The 18518-nt window shown below is 39.6% G+C and overlaps 1 protein-coding gene across 4 annotated transcripts in view; it reads right to left on the bottom strand.

Moving 5' to 3' along the window:
- Positions 1–1967: 1967 nt before the first annotated feature.
- The window catches only part of LOC128641010 (MAP kinase-interacting serine/threonine-protein kinase 1), a 284854-nt gene continuing 268303 nt past the window's right edge, over positions 1968–18518 (bottom strand). For all 4 annotated transcript variants that reach the window (XM_053693522.1, XM_053693523.1, XM_053693526.1 and 1 more), the window contains 7 exons: positions 12973–13077; positions 12030–12085; positions 11099–11194; positions 4134–4328; positions 3730–3894; positions 3387–3430; positions 1968–3075 (listed from right to left, as the gene is read on the bottom strand). In XM_053693522.1, the coding sequence (XP_053549497.1) occupies positions 2862–3075; positions 3387–3430; positions 3730–3894; positions 4134–4328; positions 11099–11194; positions 12030–12085; positions 12973–13077 (875 nt within the window). In that variant the 3' untranslated portion in view covers positions 1968–2861. The remainder of the gene's footprint in view (positions 3076–3386; positions 3431–3729; positions 3895–4133; positions 4329–11098; positions 11195–12029; positions 12086–12972; positions 13078–18518) is intronic.

The raw sequence follows: 18518 nt of genomic DNA, 5'->3' as shown, positions 1-18518 counted from the left end.
AACGGGAAAAGAATCCAGCAAACCCAATCTTGCTGAGTCTTTATCTGCTCTATGAACCCATGTCAGCGACCAGGACTTTAAGCCGATATGCTAGTTGAGCCAAAACAGCCATGGCAGCATTTTTGGCATTGATGCATATAATTCCTACAGCTGCAACACATAAAAGCATTTGCTGTTCTGATTATTTTTACACAGTCTTCGATCTCTTAATGAGTAGCTTCTTCCGCCATGAGGTCACACCAGACCAATGTAGTCGCAGCTACATAAGCTACACTACTAGCTGGCCTAAACATAAAGCAGCACTGGGGTCCTGAGTTTTAGAAAAGTCATGCACAGCAGTGATGCAAGATTCAAATATACCACTCTTCTCTTTGGGGTATTTAGATGGGTCTGTGATGGTCCTTCAACTCAATAAGAGCAGGGACACAGAGCAGAAAATCCTTACAAAGGGAACATAACTGAGAAGGGGTTAAATTATTAGTGGATTTCCCTTCCAGGGGTCAGCGAAGAGACCTGAGCTGCACCAGTTTGCTCCCTAGATAAATACTGAGGAAACAGTAAGGATAAATGAAAAAACACAGGAACAGTAAATACAGGCAAACAGTTAACCCCAGATTGTGCTATTACTCTTTTTGTGCCCCATGTAAAACAAATCCCAATAAGGATTACAGAAAACATGTTCCGTCACCTTAAGGCAAAAAACACAATTGAACAACAACTAAAAGTTAAATTAATGCACTACAGCTAGTAAGGGGTTAAAATGATAGGAATCAATGAGGTCTGGTAAGTCTTAGTGTCTCATCCATCCACCAGTCCTTTGTTTTGTTTTTTTCTCCCTGCACAGATAAAAATGGCCACCGCGCTGTAGTGAGGAGAGAGAAGAGAAGCAGGAAGGTGCAATAAAATGTCACCACAAATGTAAGCCCTGATTTTCCAGAGATGAAGAATCCTCAGAAAGCACCATCCAGAAATGAATGCCTTCTTGCAGGCCCCAGTGAATGCAGAGATCTGCATGAGAGATTGTGGCAACTCCGGTGTGCACTAAAGCCGATAGCAGTAAATTTTAAGTGACAGTAACCCTTTTATGTTACTTTTTTTTTTTTTAAAAGTGTGTAGGTTGTGTGTTTTATGTGTATGTCCCCAGGCTGTGTGAGTAGTGTATAAATGTTCATTTTAACCGCCTGTGAAGGTATATAGTGCTTACCTGTCAGCACCTTCATCTACTGTGCTTAATTCAGCTGCAGATGAGTGCTTCCAGTAGACACTGAATCAGAGGAAGTGCACAGAGCCAAAGATTTACAAAGAACCGCATCTAAAACAGATTGGCAGATAAATACGCATTTCACCTGAGAAGCCTGTGAGATTAACACTTTAGAACTCCATACACTCCATTTTGGAGACAAATATTTGAGGGTTTATCCGAGAGTGGGAAGGATTACAGCTCTAGTCTGTAGGGGTGTTTTTTCCTCCTCCTAGTGGACTAGAGTTTTATGCTACAAGTGATGTCTCATGAACTCTCACCATCTTATGAAAGTAAATATACTAAATTTAAAGTCTCTGCATATCCACATCCACCAAAGAAAATGGAAAGGTGTTAAATATCTGTCTTACTTTTACAAATAAAATCCACATTCAACCAGTTACTGATCTGGCAGGCAATGGTTCAAATAAACAGCAAAACTTGCTCATAATATAGCATAAAGAACTGTAAACGTAAGGCGGGTAGTAATGTCAGGATATCTGTAGGAATCTGTTAATGTCTTCTAACCAAACATAATGCTGCATTAGATAACAGGGTCCATTGGATCCTAATAAGATCCACACTTGCGTCCAGTGAGTGCCTATTTTTGAGAATATTTTCACCCATATTAGCTACTATTTATTTTACTATATGGTCTTTATGATATATAGTGTTCAGCTTGTTCAAATCTTAACAGTATTGATGAATAATGAAAAAAGGAGAGAAATAAGTTCAAATTAGATATTTATTTCTTAGTATATGTATTAAATATGGACAACTCCATATCTCCACTCTTCTTAAAACTTCACATTCATATGCAAGTAAACATTTAAGTGTTAAACAACTGGGCCCTTCACTGAGGTCACAGTGAAAAGGCAGCTACATATGCTTATGTAAAAAAATACCCTTGTAAGAGTTTCCTCATATAAAAATACTATGTTCCTGTAAGTGCTAAAAAATAATTTTAAACAAATTCTGAGATTTTAAGACACCTGTGACATATCTGCATATACTGTGGGTGTGAGATAAATTATACAAAAATAAAAACATACATTAAAAAAAAAATACATTTTTGGTATGACAATTCTATACAACATAAAAAATGGTTAAAATTAACAGATGAGATGTTAAATAAAAAGTTTTAAAGGAAATACAGTAGAGAACCAATAATTAACAAATAGAAGATATGTTGATAGGAGCTATATTAATATTTGTAACTTTTAAATTAAAAAATAATGTTAAGACTTGCTTAGCTTGCAGGACTGACTGATAATACAGACAACCACTGTACCTGAGGGAAATAAAAGTCTTAACATTACATAAAAGTGCACTTGTTCACTATTGGAAGATGCAAACATAACTAATGTGCACTATTTGATTTTTGTTTACAATAAAACTAATAAAAAAAACATCGCAGCAACAAGTAAAACAAAAGGCTCAGGTTGGATATTATTAAAAGTTCTGTTTTTAACGTAGAAATAAAATGTTTCTAGCGAGCTACTGCAGCAACTATCTTCGTTAGTCACTGGGTCTGGCAGGACATGTTGAAGAATAAATGATTAAGCAAAAAAATGGACAGATCAGCTCAGACTCCTCCTGCGCTTGTTGCGGTAGAGCTCTATCATGTTGAAATGGAGCCAATGGCTTTCTGAGCGTGGGTCCGGGCTCTACGCTTAGCGAGGCGAGACTTGGATGGTGGAGACAGCCTCATGGAGCAGATTGCGTGGATGATATTCTCCTGCTCCTCCATCAGGTCGCTGTCATGCTGGGAGAGCTGACGATTCATGGCAACTGCTTCAGCTGCAAAGAGGGTCAAGTCTTTAGTGATGCTGTTCCTATTATGGGAAGAATAAGGGAAAATAGCAACTCAGACCAAAGCTTTTACACTCCATTAAATTCTGTGACATAATGTGGGATCTTGCTTAAATTACTGTCTCTCTAGTCAAATTCCTTAACATACTATATGAGCACTAGACTATGCACATGCAATATTCTAAACTGGCAAGAAGGTCACCAAGCACCGATCGCCTATTTGTCCCAGATTTAATGGCTAACATAAAGGTCTTCTGGTCCATATGGAAACTCTATACAAAATAGATATGTGGAGAGGATATATATCCCTTAGAAACAGAAAGCAAAATATTACCTCTGAAGCACTAGCGGTGTTGGTAATCCTCTTTCAGAAGCCTCCTAGAAAATAAGAAATACAAACAACCAAAAAGATTTGTAAAGAACGTTATTGTGTAGTTTCATTGTATTTACTAAAGCTGTGGTATTATCTAAATCATTAACAGTCCAATGAACACATTGCATTGAATATGAATAGCTGTTTGAGGATTAAAGCTATGTATATCTATATTTAAACCATTATAAATAGGAAACAAACATTTCAGTCATGGATTGTGGGATTTGAACCAGCTGAGACATAACAATGTTTCCCTGTCAACCAGTTGCACTAGTTTTAACCATTACGTGGACAGCCCACTCACCCCTTGCAACCACGGGTGCTGTAGAACCTGAGCAGCACTCAGACGCTTATTGGCATCTCGGACAAGCAGCTTAGAGATTAAATCTTTGGCAGAGCTGGAAATACGTGACCATTCCTTCTCTGGGAACTCATACTGACCCTCTTGGATACTTTCAAATAGTTTATTCTTTAAAAATAAATACAAACATTAAACAAGTATATGCACAGCTAAAGACATTTCATCTGCCATTTGTATACTACATGAAACTCAGCATCAGATTGAAAACGCAGCAACAGATTACCACATTTAAGAAAACATTCAATATTTTTTTTACCTATAAACAAACCGTATTTTAATGGACAACACTACCATTTTTAGTTACCGGTTTACGTGAATGCTGCGCCACACACAGAACATTTGCTTACCTGGCAAACTCTGCACATCTCACCCCGGTCCCAGCCACAGTCTGTGCCACAGTTGCCCACAAACGGAGGGTACCCACTCAGCATAATGTATAGAATGACCCCCAGACTCCACAGATCACACCGCTTGTCATAGAAGGTAGCTTCCTCTGTGAAAACCTCCACTACCTCAGGGGCCATGTACTCTGCTGATCCACACTGCAACCGGGGAAATGAGGACACTATGGTTCTTGTATAGTAAAAGTACCAGAAAAGGCTCTGTCAGATTTAAAATGGTTCATCTAGAATTTCTCTTTCATTTCTCACTTAGGGACATAATAGTAGCTTTACTGCATTTCAAAATAGAAAGGAAGCATTTTGCAATATACTTGTATTAGTAAAACGCTTCTAGTAAACATTATCTCTGCTTCAGCTACAGACACACATACGTATGCTGCTGAAGCACTGACAGCTTTTACTAGAGGCATTTTTGCTAGTTAAATAGAAATTCTAGCACCTAAGGAATAGCCAGCTTATCTGCACCCTTCATCAGATCATTTGGACACTTGACACTAAAAAAAGTGAGATAATATGTGGAATTTAAAAATGCAAAGTAGTGAACTTTACATTTCCTTTAAAACATTCTGAAATGAACAATGGTAGAAATAATGCTTTTTTAATACAGCTTCTGCTGTAACATTGTGTGTGTACAACCGAATACAAATACAACTGTAGGTCACATGCACACACACATCAAAATTGTGCACGTGCAGAATGACAATGACATCACATGACAAATGGCGTTTAGAGCCTGTGCAAAAGGAGACTACACTGGCATGCATAAATAATAAAGTACCATTGGAAGATAGAGACAATCCACAATTTAAAAAAAACATAATTTATGCTTACCTGATAAATTCCTTTCTTCTGTTGTGTGATCAGTCCACGGGTCATCATTACTTCTGGGATATAACTCCTCCCCAACAGGAAATGCAAGAGGATTCACCCAGCAGAGCTGCATATAGCTCCTCCCCTCTACGTCAGTCCCAGTCATTCGACCAAGAATCAACGAGAAAGGAGTAACCAAGGGTGAAGTGGTGACTGGAGTATAATTTAAAAGATATTTACCTGCCTTAAAAACAGGGCGGGCCGTGGACTGATCACACAACAGAAGAAAGGAATTTATCAGGTAAGCATAAATTATGTTTTCTTCTGTTATGTGTGATCAGTCCACGGGTCATCATTACTTCTGGGATACCAATACCAAAGCAAAAGTACACGGATGACGGGAGGGATAGGCAGGCTCATTATACAGAAGGAACCACTGCCTGAAGAACCTTTCTCCCAAAAATAGCCTCCGAAGAAGCAAAAGTGTCAAATTTGTAAAATTTGGAAAAAGTATGAAGCGAAGACCAAGTTGCAGCCTTGCAAATCTGTTCAACAGAGGCCTCATTCTTAAAGGCCCAAGTGGAAGCCACAGCTCTAGTGGAGTGAGCTGTAATTCTTTCAGGAGGCTGCTGTCCAGCAGTCTCATAGGCTAAACGTATTATGCTACGAAGCCAAAAAGAGAGAGAGGTAGCAGAAGCTTTTTGACCTCTCCTCTGTCCAGAATAAACGACAAACAGGGAAGAAGTTTGGCGAAAATCTTTAGTTGCCTGCAAGTAGAACTTGAGGGCACGAACTACATCCAGATTGTGTAGAAGACGTTCCTTCTTTGAAGAAGGATTTGGACACAAGGATGGAACAACAATCTCTTGATTGATATTCCTGTTAGTGACTACCTTAGGTAAGAACCCAGGTTTAGTACGCAGAACTACCTTGTCTGAGTGAAAAATCAGATAAGGAGAATCACAATGTAATGCTGATAACTCAGAGACTCTTCGAGCCGAGGAAATAGCCATTAAAAAGAGAACTTTCCAAGATAACAATTTTATATCAATGGAATGAAGGGGTTCAAACGGAACACCCTGTAAAACGTTAAGAACTAAGTTTAAACTCCATGGCGGAGCAACAGCTTTAAACACAGGCTTGATCCTAGCTAAAGCCTGACAAAAAGCCTGGACGTCTGGATTTTCTGACAGACGCCTGTGTAACAAGATGGACAGAGCTGAAATCTGTCCCTTTAATGAACTAGCTGATAAACCCTTTTCTAAACCTTCTTGTAGAAAGGACAATATTCTAGGGATCCTAACCTTACTCCAGGAGTAACGTTTGGATTCGCACCAGTATAGGTATTTACGCCATATTTTATGGTAAATCTTTCTGGTAACAGGCTTCCTAGCCTGTATCAGGGTATCAATAACCGACTCAGAAAAACCACGTTTTGATAAAATCAAGCGTTCAATTTCCAAGCAGTCAGTTTCAGAGAAGTTAGATTTTGATGTTTGAATGGACCCTGTATCAGAAGGTCCTGTCTTAGAGGTAGAGACCAAGGCGGACAGGATGACATGTCCACTAGATCTGCATACCAAGTCCTGCGTGGCCATGCAGGCGCTATTAGAATCACTGATGCTCTCTCCTGTTTGATTTTGGCAATCAATCGAGGAAGCAGCGGGAAGGGTGGAAACACATAAGCCATCCCGAAGTTCCAAGGTGCTGTCAAAGCATCTATCAGAACCGCTCCCGGATCCCTGGATCTGGACCCGTAGTGAGGAAGTTTGGCGTTCTGGCGAGACGCCATGAGATCTATCTCTGGTTTGCCCCAACGTCGAAGTATTTGGGCAAAGACCTCCGGATGAAGTTCCCACTCTCCCGGATGAAAAGTCTGGCGACTCAAGAAATCCGCCTCCCAGTTCTCCACTCCCGGGATGTGGATTGCTGACAGGTGGCAAGAGTGAGACTCTGCCCAGCGAATTATCTTTGATACTTCCATCATTGCTAGGGAGCTTCTTGTCCCTCCCTGATGGTTGATGTAAGCTACAGTCGTGATATTGTCCGACTGAAACCTGATGAACCCCCGAGTTGTTAATTGGGGCCAAGCCAGAAGGGCATTGAGAACTGCTCTCAATTCCAGAATGTTTATTGGAAGGAGACTCTCCTCCTGATTCCATAATCCCTGAGCCTTCAGAGAATTCCAGACAGCGCCCCAACCTAGTAGGCTGGCGTCTGTTGTTACAATTGTCCAGTCTGGCCTGCTGAATGGCATCCCCCTGGACAGGTGTGGCCGATAAAGCCACCATAGAAGAGAATTTCTGGTCTCTTGATTCAGATTCAGAGTAGGGGACAAATCTGAGTAATCCCCATTCCACTGACTTAGCATGCACAATTGCAGCGGTCTGAGGTGTAGGCGTGCAAAAGGTACTATGTCCATTGCCGCTACCATTAAGCCGATCACCTCCATGCATTGAGCTACTGACGGGTGTTGAATGGAATGAAGGACACGGCATGCATCTTGAAGCTTTGTTAACCTGTCTTCTGTCAGGTAAATCTTCATTTCTACAGAATCTATAAGAGTCCCCAAGAATGGAACCCTTGTGAGAGGAAAAAGAGAACTCTTCTTTTCGTTCACTTTCCATCCATGCGACCTTAGAAATGCCAGAACTAACTCTGTATGAGACTTGGCAGTTTGAAAGCTTGAAGCTTGTATTAGAATGTCGTCTAGGTACGGAGCTACCGAAATCCCTCGCGGTCTTAGTACCGCCAGAAGGGCACCCAGAACCTTTGTGAAGATTCTTGGGGCCGTAGCCAATCCGAATGGAAGAGCTACAAACTGGTAGTGCCTGTCTAGGAAGGCAAACCGTAGGTACCGGTGATGATCTTTGTGAATCGGTATGTGAAGGTAAGCATCTTTTAAATCCACTGTGGTCATGTACTGACCCTTTTGGATCATGGGTAAGATTGTCCGAATAGTTTCCATTTTGAACGATGGAACTCTTAGGAATTTGTTTAGAATCTTTAAATCTAAGATTGGCCTGAAAGTTCCCTCTTTTTTGGGAACCACAAACAGGTTTGAGTAGAACCCTTGTCCTTGTTCCGACCGCGGAACCGGATGGATCACTCCCATTAATAACAGATCTTGTACACAGCGTAGAAACGCTTCTTTCTTTATCTGGTTTGTTGACAACCTTGACAGATGAAATCTCCCTCTTGGGGGAGATAATTTGAAGTCTAGAAGGTATCCCTGAGATATGATCTCTAGCGCCCAGGGATCCTGAACATCTCTTGCCCAGGCCTGGGCGAAGAGAGAAAGTCTGCCCCCCACTAGATCCGGTCCCGGATCGGGGGCTCTCGGTTCATGCTGTCTTTGGGGCAGCAGCAGGTTTCCTGGCCTGTTTGCCCTTGTTCCAGGACTGGTTAGGCTTCCAGCCTTGCCTGTAACGAGCAACAGCTCCTTCCTGTTTTGGTGCAGTGGAGGTTGATGCTGCTCCTGTTTTGAAATTCCGAAAGGGACGAAAATTAGACTGTCTAGCCTTAGCTTTGGCTTTGTCTTGAGGTAGGGCGTGGCCCTTACCTCCTGTAATGTCAGCGATAATTTCTTTCAAACCGGGCCCAAATAAAGACTGCCCCTTGAAAGGTATATTAAGTAATTTGGACTTAGAAGTAACATCAGCTGACCAGGATTTTAGCCACAGCGCCCTACGTGCCTGTATGGCGAATCCTGAGTTCTTAGCCGTAAGTTTGGTTAAATGTACTACGGCCTCCGAAATGAATGAATTAGCTAGTTTAAGGACTCTAAGCCTGTCCATAATGTCGTCTAGCGTAGATGAACTAAGGTTCTCTTCCAGAGACTCAATCCAAAATGCTGCCGCAGCCGTAATCGGCGCGATACATGCAAGGGGTTGCAATATAAAACCTTGTTGAACAAACATTTTCTTAAGGTAACCCTCTAATTTTTTATCCATTGGATCTGAAAAAGCACAGCTATCCTCCACCGGGATAGTGGTACGCTTAGCTAAAGTAGAAACTGCTCCCTCCACCTTAGGGACCGTTTGCCATAAGTCCCGAGTGGTGGCGTCTATTGGAAACATCTTTCTAAATATTGGAGGGGGTGAGAACGGCACACCGGGTCTATCCCACTCCTTAGTAACAATTTCAGTTAATCTCTTAGGTATAGGAAAAACGTCAGTACTCGCCGGTACCGCAAAGTATTTATCCAACCTACACAGTTTCTCTGGTATTGCAACGGTGTTACAATCATTGAGAGCTGCTAAGACCTCCCCTAGTAATACACGGAGGTTCTCCAATTTAAATTTAAAATTTGAAATATCTGAATCCAATCTATTTGGATCAGAACCGTCACCCACAGAATGAAGCTCTCCGTCCTCATGCTCTGCAAGCTGTGACGCAGTATCAGACATGGCCCTAGTATTGTCAGCGCACTCTGTTCTCACCCCAGAGTGATCACGCTTGCCTCTTAGTTCTGGTAATTTAGACAAAACTTCAGTCATAACAGTAGCCATATCATGTAATGTTATCTGTAATGGCCGCCCAGATGTACTAGGCGCCATAAAATCACGCACCTCCCGGGCGGGAGATGCAGGTACTGCCGCGTGAGGCGAGTTAGTCGGCATAACTCTCCCCTCGCAGTTTGGTGAAATTTGTTCACATTGTACAGATTGACTTTTATTTAAAGTAGCATCAATACAGTTAGTACATAAATTTCTATTGGGCTCCACCTTGGCATTGGAACAAATGACACAGATATCTTCCTCTGAGTCAGACATGTTTAACACACTAGCAATAACTTGCAACCTGGTTATAATCTTTTTTAGCAAAAACGTACTGTGCCTCAAGGAGGTACTAAACGATTAAATGACAGTTGAGATAATGAACTGCAAAACAGTTATAGCATCAAACTTTAAAACAACACAACTTTTAGCAAAGGTTTGTTCCCATTAGTAAAATAACAATAATTAAATTTGACATAAAAATTACAGAGCAACGTTTTTATTCACAGTCAATATAAAATTCTCACAGCTCTGCTGAGAGAATATACCTCCCTCCAAAGAAGTTTGAAGACCCCTGAGATCTGTCAGAGATGAACCGGATCATGCAGGAAATATAAGAGTAGCTGACTGGAAATTTTTGATGCGTAGCAAAGAGCGCCAAAAACGGCCCCTCCCTCTCATACACAGCAGTGAAGAGAAACGAAACTGTCACAATTAAAAGCAAACAACTGCCAAGTGGAAAATAATGCCCAAATATTTATTCACTCAGTACCTCAGCAATGTAAACGATTCTACATTCCAGCAAAAACGTTTAACATGATAAATACTTATTAAAAGGATTAGTGACCTTTAACAGAGTAGTTCCAGTGAAATACCATCCCCAGAATACTGAAGTGTATACATACATGTCATTATAACGGTATGGCAGGATTTTCTCATCAATTCCATTCAGAAAATAAAAACTGCTACATACCTCAATGCAGATTCATCTGCCCGCTGTCCCCTGATCTGAAGCTTTTACCTCCCTCAGATGGCCGAGAACAGCAATATGATCTTAACTACTCCGGTTAAAATCATAGTAAAAAACTCTGGTAGATTCTTCTTCAAACTCTGCCAGAGAAGTAATAACACGCTCCGGTGCTATTGTAAAATAACAAACTTTTGATTGAAGTCATAAAAACTAAGTATAATCACCATAGTCCTCTCACACATCCTATCTAGTCGTTGGGTGCAAGAGAATGACTGGGACTGACGTAGAGGGGAGGAGCTATATGCAGCTCTGCTGGGTGAATCCTCTTGCATTTCCTGTTGGGGAGGAGTTATATCCCAGAAGTAATGATGACCCGTGGACTGATCACACATAACAGAAGAAATAATAATTTCAGATGGATAAATAAAGCCAGAAATGAATACGATTATATTGAGCAGAGAGCATCCCTTTAACTACTTGGTTTCTATATGGAACTAACATGCAGGACAGTTTTGACAACTGGGTTTCATGTTACTCCATTCTTTAATGTATCAGCCTCTTTAGAGGACATACAGCAATCCCTTTACTGTTGAACAGAAAAATAATACTTATGTCTATAGGTGGTTACTTACCGGAGTTGTTAGCTCGGGGGTTGTTATGGGAGTACATGCACTGTTCAGCTTCACACCACTTCCAAGGTCAAAGTCACATATTTTCACAGGGGACACCTGAGAATATGGAGAAAATTAGCCCCAATGTCATAAAGAGTAGGGATTTCCTAGAGAGACATTTACTCATTTAGTCACAGTCATGCAGGAAAAATTCCTGTGTGAGAAAAAAAACCTACCTCCAGGAACCAATGCCTGATGCACATGCAGTTGTGAAAGGGACATAAAGCTACAATAGTAAAATTGCTCTAATGCATTGGAACAGTTACTTATTGTACTATTGGTTGTCTAGAGCAGGATTCATCAAACCACGGGTCAGGACCCATTGCTGGGTCATAACATCGTGTTTACTTGGTCAGGACTTGTGTGCGTCTTGTAGGAGAGAGTGTGTTGTATCAGAGTTTGTGTGGTATACAAAGACTAAAAGCACCTGCCTCTGTATAAATTTTACTTTGGAAAAGGATATTCCCTTAGGAACAAGGGATAGGCACGATGACATGGTGCTCATACTAACATATAAATGAGAGGACAGAGAATCCTACATAGAATTAACCCACTGTGTTAATAGACAAACACTAATCTGCTAAACAAGGGACTACAAGCTTAATGGGCAAATAAATAAATTGATTAAACTAAAACAGAACTTGCAATTCCATCACATAATATGGCCCCAGAATCTCATAGAATTGTAAAAAAGCTGCATGTGATGCACTAAATCTCCGTACATTACCCCCGAAGCAGCAATAAAAGAAATTACTAACAAAATCTGCTTTGTATCATTACTGCAACATGTTAGAGATGACTAGCCGCTACATCTGAAAAAATATAAGGTTTAATAGATGCACAGAGGATGCGCCCAAGGGAGCACTGATATGAAACAACTAAATAGCTGTACCTTCTCTTCAAACTCGCACAATATATTCTCAGGCTTTAAATCTCGATGAGCAATACCTAATGAAGGGAGAAAAACATGTAAAATAGCTTAGGGCAGAAAAACAGAGAAATAAATCAAACATTCAATCCAGTCAAAATGTTCTTTCAAAAAAAGCAGTTCAATATTAGCAGCACGTCGCATCTCTCGCTTATCACCCTACAAGCAACACAAAGCACATTTATTTAAACAGAGCATTTAGGATTAACCCATAGGAGAAATACATTCATATACTGTGCGAGGAACACAAGAGCGCAAGTGACAAATAGCAGGAAATGCTCAATGTGCAAAGCATAAACAAATGAGACTTCTTTGCACAGCTTCAAATCAGAATGTTAGATACTTAATGCAATGATTACTCTGGGTTTTCAGAGAGGGTTGAAATATATTGTAACGCACTGGAAATCAGAAGGGGATTTGCTGCAACCTGTTTTGATCATGCAGATAAAAAAAAATGATATGAACCCAAAATTCTTATTTCGGGATTCAGCCAAAAAACTATTTTGAAGAAAAAGAAAATTGCTTCGATTATCAATTTTTTCTTCGTTTTGTTGGTATCCTTCGTTGAAGAGCATACCTACATAAGCTCAGGAGAATGCACATGCCTGGTGCACTATATAGCAGCAGCTTTGCAAGAATGTTTGTATCAATGTTAAAAATTGTTGCTACCTAATGCTGAAAAGTGTATAGCATTTTTATAAGCATTCCAGCAAAACTGCTTCCATACAGAGCTCCAGGCGCCTACAAATGCTCTTCAAACAAATGACACCAATAGGACTGCGTAAAATATGAGAGGTTTCAATAAAAAAATACAACATAAGAGAAAATGTATGGGTTTAATGGAATTACAGAAGGAAAGTCTAAGCTAGTGGCGAAGATTAAACCAGCAGTCACCGGACGTCCTTACCTTTCGTGTGAAGGAAATCCAGGGCAGATGCAATATCTTTAACCACAGTGCTCGCTTCCTTCTCATTAAAGTGCTTTCGTTTCTGAATATGGGAAAGTATTGATCCTAAAAAGGAAGCAGCAACGGGGAATACAAATCAGTTCATTTGTGATCGTTTATCTGGTGGCTTCAAGGCAGGCTTTTAAAGGGACACACAAGACAAAATAAACTTATGAATCAGAGCAGCAGTTTTAAATCACTTTCCAATTTACTTCCATTATCAAATTTTGCACAGTTCTTTTATTTTCACACTTCCTGGAGAACATGTGCACAAGCTCACAGGGTATATGTATACTAGTCTATGGATTGGCTGATGTCTATCACATGATACGGGGGCCGGAAAATGGGAGAACAAATAAATTTGTCAGAAACAAAAAACCTACTGCTTATTTGAAATTCAGAGTAGGTGTTAAATCATTGTCGTTTTATTATGCACGGGTTAATTATGCAATTCTACTGCATTGAGTGGTCCTTTAAGATACTTCAATTTACTTTTATAATCAAATACTACTGGGAAATAAGGACATGGGGCATATACGTGCAGCCACCAATCAGCAGCAAGCTCCCAGTAGTGCACCACTGCTCCTGAGATTACCTTGGTATCCTTTTCAACAAGATACCAAAAGAACAAAGCATTGAAAAGTATCTTACAATTGTATGCTCAGTGGCTTAAAACCCAGTTTCATGTTCAGACACCTCTAATTTGCCCCCACAGATTATCATTCAACTGCTTTAATACTGGGGGGGGGGGGAGCACATTTATAATCCATAAGGAAGCAAACGAAAAAAATATAATTTAAAAACTTTAATGTAAATTTCATTCATAGAGTACATTAAAGAGATAGTGTAGTCAAAATTAAACTCATGATTAAGACAGAGCAGCAATTTTACGCAACTTTCTAATTTACTCCTATTATCAATTTTTCTTTGTTCTCTTGCTATCTTTATTTGAAAAAGCAAGACTAAGCTTAGGAGCCGGCCCATTTTCGGTTCAGCACCTGGGTAGTGCTTGCTGATTGGTGGCTGCATTTAGACACCAATCAGAAAGTGCTACCTAGATGCTGAACCAAAAATGGGGCGGCTCCTAAGCTTTACTTTCCAATTTTTCAAATAAAGATACCAAGAGAACTAATTCAATTTGATAAAAGGAGTAAATTTAAAAAGTTGCTTAAAATTGCCTGCTCTAGCTAAATCATGAAAGTTTAATTTTTGACTACACTATTCCTTTAAAATTGTATTAAAAGGAACATTAAAACAGTGATAGAACATATTGTTGGTAAAGTGATCCACACACAATTTTTACCCAAATCTGAAATACACAATCATTCCATTTATATTTCAGTTTGTAATAAATAGCTCTCCAATGCTACTATTACCTTAAGGACAATACAATTGGATACTGAAGTGTTTTATAGTGGTACTGACTTTGCAACATGCTACACTGACTACTGAAAACAGTGAAAGAGCCAATTTACCTCAATCTAAATGGCCACAGCAAAGAAGATAATTAAAAAGACTTTAAGGGAATTATATATTTGACAGAAAACCCCTGAAAAGGTTAACAAAAACCAACTGTTTTAAACACTTAATGCAGATCTATTACAATATAGCTACACAATTTCCCTTTAAATGAGCACTTACACTTTAACCCTTATAAACATGTACATAAGTTCACACAACTTCTAAACATTTGCTCTAAAACCTCCCCCTCCTCCTTCTCCGGTTACCAGTTTGCTGTGCTGCGGACAGACTGATGTATAACAGACCTGGTGATGTTCCTGTTTATCGGAGAGCTGGACCATTAGAAGATTTGTTTTACTTTGTGTTTGCACATAGCAAGGACTTGAAGAAACAAGCCCACTGATTGTGGTCATTTATCTAATCCCCACTAACAATTTATTAGAATCTATTAGGAAGTCTCACACAGAACTGCTGTATGTTAATAAGGCCTTGGAATCAATCACAATGTACTTATTATGAAGCACTGTTAAATATTCAAAAACTAGGCCAGATTAAGGAGGTTTTACACACTTGATACAGAGATGTGACGCACACAAGAACCAATAGGCAAGATATGAATATCGCACACACATGTAAATGGGAGTCTAGGAACACTATAAAACACTGACAGTATTAGCACGATTGCTCTGCTCTCAGTATTTGTTGGCTACATAAGACGTTAAAGGGCCAGGGTACCCAAATGTTGGATCATTTTAAGTGATGCAGCATAGCTGTAAAAAGCCGACTAGGAAATCTCACCTGAAAACCTTAGAAAATTGAGGTAAATATCTTCCTTTTTTACTTAGTATTCACACCCCACTGTAAACAGGATACTAGTCCCAGGACTTGCAAAGAAGTGTGCAGCTGGCATGTGCAGGCACAGTCATGTTATTTTCATATTCAGTTTAAGGAAGTTTACTGTGAAATCTCATGAGATCATAGCAAAGTAATGCAAGCCCTCAGCCAGCGCTGCTAATGCCGATTGGCTATTGTGGGGGCTCTTTTTTGTTTGTTTTTAAAACTTGCAACTTTACAGCAGCTCTAACTGTTTACACAGCACTTACTCTGGTGAGCTGAATACATTGTGAGGTAAAATATCTTCTCTTTTTACCAAGAGATTTTCATATGATATTTTCATGTCAGTTTTTACAGTTATGCTGCATCACTTTCAAGTGATTTAGCATATGAATATTATGCCCTGGTAATCAGGAGCAAATAATTATCAAATGCTCATTTAACCACTTGCCTACCAGAGAGGACAATATACTGTAACCATCAAATGCAGCTGAGGACTTAAACCACATTCAAAATGCATTAATCCCCAGAACACAAAGTGCAAACAAGCGATTTATAGGTCACAAGAATGATTGTGCCAGGGAGCGAACAGAGCAATACCAGCTACAACCTCTAATCACAGGAACATGCAATCTGCTACACAAATGCTTCCCGTCTGCTGTGGAGAAGGTGCATCCCAACCCCAGCGACATGAAGCCATAACCTGACACCAATACTTATTTATGCACCGTAACTACAGATTAATGCTTCTGGCTCTAGGATATTCAGCAAGAACTTCACACTGACAAATGTCTTATGATTTCAATCAACAGAATGGAACACATTGCTTCTTTGAAGACTCAAATATGTACCAGCGAGAAAATAGTTTGTTTTTTTATGTATCCAATTCAGAAAAGGTGTCTCACTAATAATTAGATATTAATATAGATGGCAAATTTTATTTTCAAGTAGGAATGAAAAGCAAAACGTGCAATTTGACATACCCCCCCAGTAAAGGCACAGTATCCTGAGACAAAAGACTGAATACAAAAATTACATTAAAAGGGACAGTTTACTCAAAAATGTTATCCCCTTTAATTTGTTCCCAATGCTCCACTTTACCTGCTGGAGTGTATTCAATTGTTTACAAGTATTTTCTTTACCCTTATATTGACATTTGAAATAGTTGATTTAGCCGGTGGTACCCCCCACCTATTCTGAAAGTTTCTGGCCTTAGGTCCAAGCTATAAATAAATAAGACATAGAAGCTCTCACTGCCTGTAGATTTTTAGCCACATAAGGTTTATACTCTATGGAGCAGAACCAGTTCAGCTGTGTGACACTGACATTAGTAGCTCTGCCTGGCTCTGTGACCCAAACAAATGATAAAGTCTCCCCAGAGGAAATGAGAGCCAACGATAGGAATTAGTCAAATTAATAAATTATAAAACTACAGAAACAGATTGAAGGGAACAGTGAACTGATTTTATTATTAATATTTTATGTAACCTTTTCTCACACGGCTAAGCCAGTGACTGTTCAACAAGCAGAGCAGATATATAGCATAAAGTGTAAAAAAAAAAAAAAAAAAAAAAAAAAGATTCCTGAGGTGCAAAGTCACGCGGCCCTTATCATGGAGGGATCCTATACCACTCTACAATCCCTTCTTATAAACTTAGAGACTAAAGATGGACTACTACTTCGCCGATCTCACCACAGCATGTAGAGGCATAGGCAGTGATGAAGGCTCCGACTGGTCTAATGAACATGTGATAATGCCATATGGTAAGGGAGAACAAGATGAGCAGTGCCCAGACGGGCCGACCCCAGTCCTCGCTGCACTGAAGATGGAGACACCACCATCTCCACATCTGGCAATGAATGAGCTTAGAGACAGCCAACTTATGTTCATGAGGGAACGACTCCTAAAGCTAACAAAAGATATAAAACGCAAGGACTCTGATCTTTAGTCATTTATGCCCGGTTCCCTGTGACATCAGTCTGAGCCCTGACAAACTCTTAGCTCCAAAGGAAAAGCAGGCAGGTGACAGCAAATATAATGTTCATTTATTAAGGAGGTAAAAAAAGGCAACGTTTCGGGATTAGTCTCCCTTATTCATGCCATACCTGATACAAACCAACAAGTGACTTATATACATGTATACCACTAGGTGGCGCTCAAGTGCAATTAACTCTCTTATCTAACACAGTGTTTTTCAACCAGTGTGCCGTGGCATACTAGTGTGCCGTGAGAGATCCTCAGGTGTGCCACGGCAGACTGACAACAGTGTGACATATTTTTTAAACTTTGCTTGTTTTTTACTCCCAGTGCAGGGGTAGTTTGTAGGAGGCATGGCATAACAGCACAATACATACAGTATGTGTGTGTGTGTGTATATATATATGCTGTATTAGGCTACAATGTGTGATTTTTTAAAATTTTGGGATGGTGGTGTGCCACGGGATTTTTTTTAATGTAAAAAAGTGTGCCACGGCAAAAAAAAGGTTAACAATCACTGATCTAACACATTAACTTACTCATTAGTTTAACTTACATTTATACGTTTCCTATTATGTATACATAGCAGCAGAGTAACCATAATTAATTAAATTACTAATTTCTTAACCAACATTCACTTTATCAAAGAATGACAATAGATTGTAATTTTCATCTCAACAGTATTAATCATAAAAATACTGTAAGGTCCCAGTCCTTATTTAACCCCTTGGGTTCTAGACTCTCCAATTCATATATCCAGTAGGCTTCTTTTTGTTTTAACAGAATTTCTCCATCCCCTCCTCTACGTGGAATGTCTACTTTATCAATTATTTGAAATTTCAATTGACTTATAGAATGGTTAGCTTTTATAAAATGGGCGGCTAGAGGGGCTTTTACATAACCGGTCCTAATATTGCTCTTATGTTCAATTATTCTTTCCTTAGCGGACCTGGTAGACTCCCCTATGTAGACCCCCCCACATGGACATTTAATCATGTATATTATGAAGGTAGTCAAGCATGTAAAATAACCTTTTATGTTATTTTTTTGCCAGTATGGGGGTGATAGAAAATTGACCCTTTACTCATGTTGCTACAACATGAACACCCTAAACAGGGATAGCAACCTGTATTTTTTGTAGTAATATAACTGGGTCTGTTTTTAGTACTAGGACCAATGTCAGCTCTAACCAATTTATTTTGGATGTTACTACTCCTTTTAAAGGCAGACATAG

This window comes from Bombina bombina, chromosome 10 (genome assembly GCF_027579735.1).
Source record: "Bombina bombina isolate aBomBom1 chromosome 10, aBomBom1.pri, whole genome shotgun sequence".
Taxonomy (NCBI): domain Eukaryota; kingdom Metazoa; phylum Chordata; class Amphibia; order Anura; family Bombinatoridae; genus Bombina; species Bombina bombina.
The sequence above is the reverse complement of the archived record's forward strand: the minus strand, read 5'-3'. Positions and strand labels throughout refer to the sequence as shown.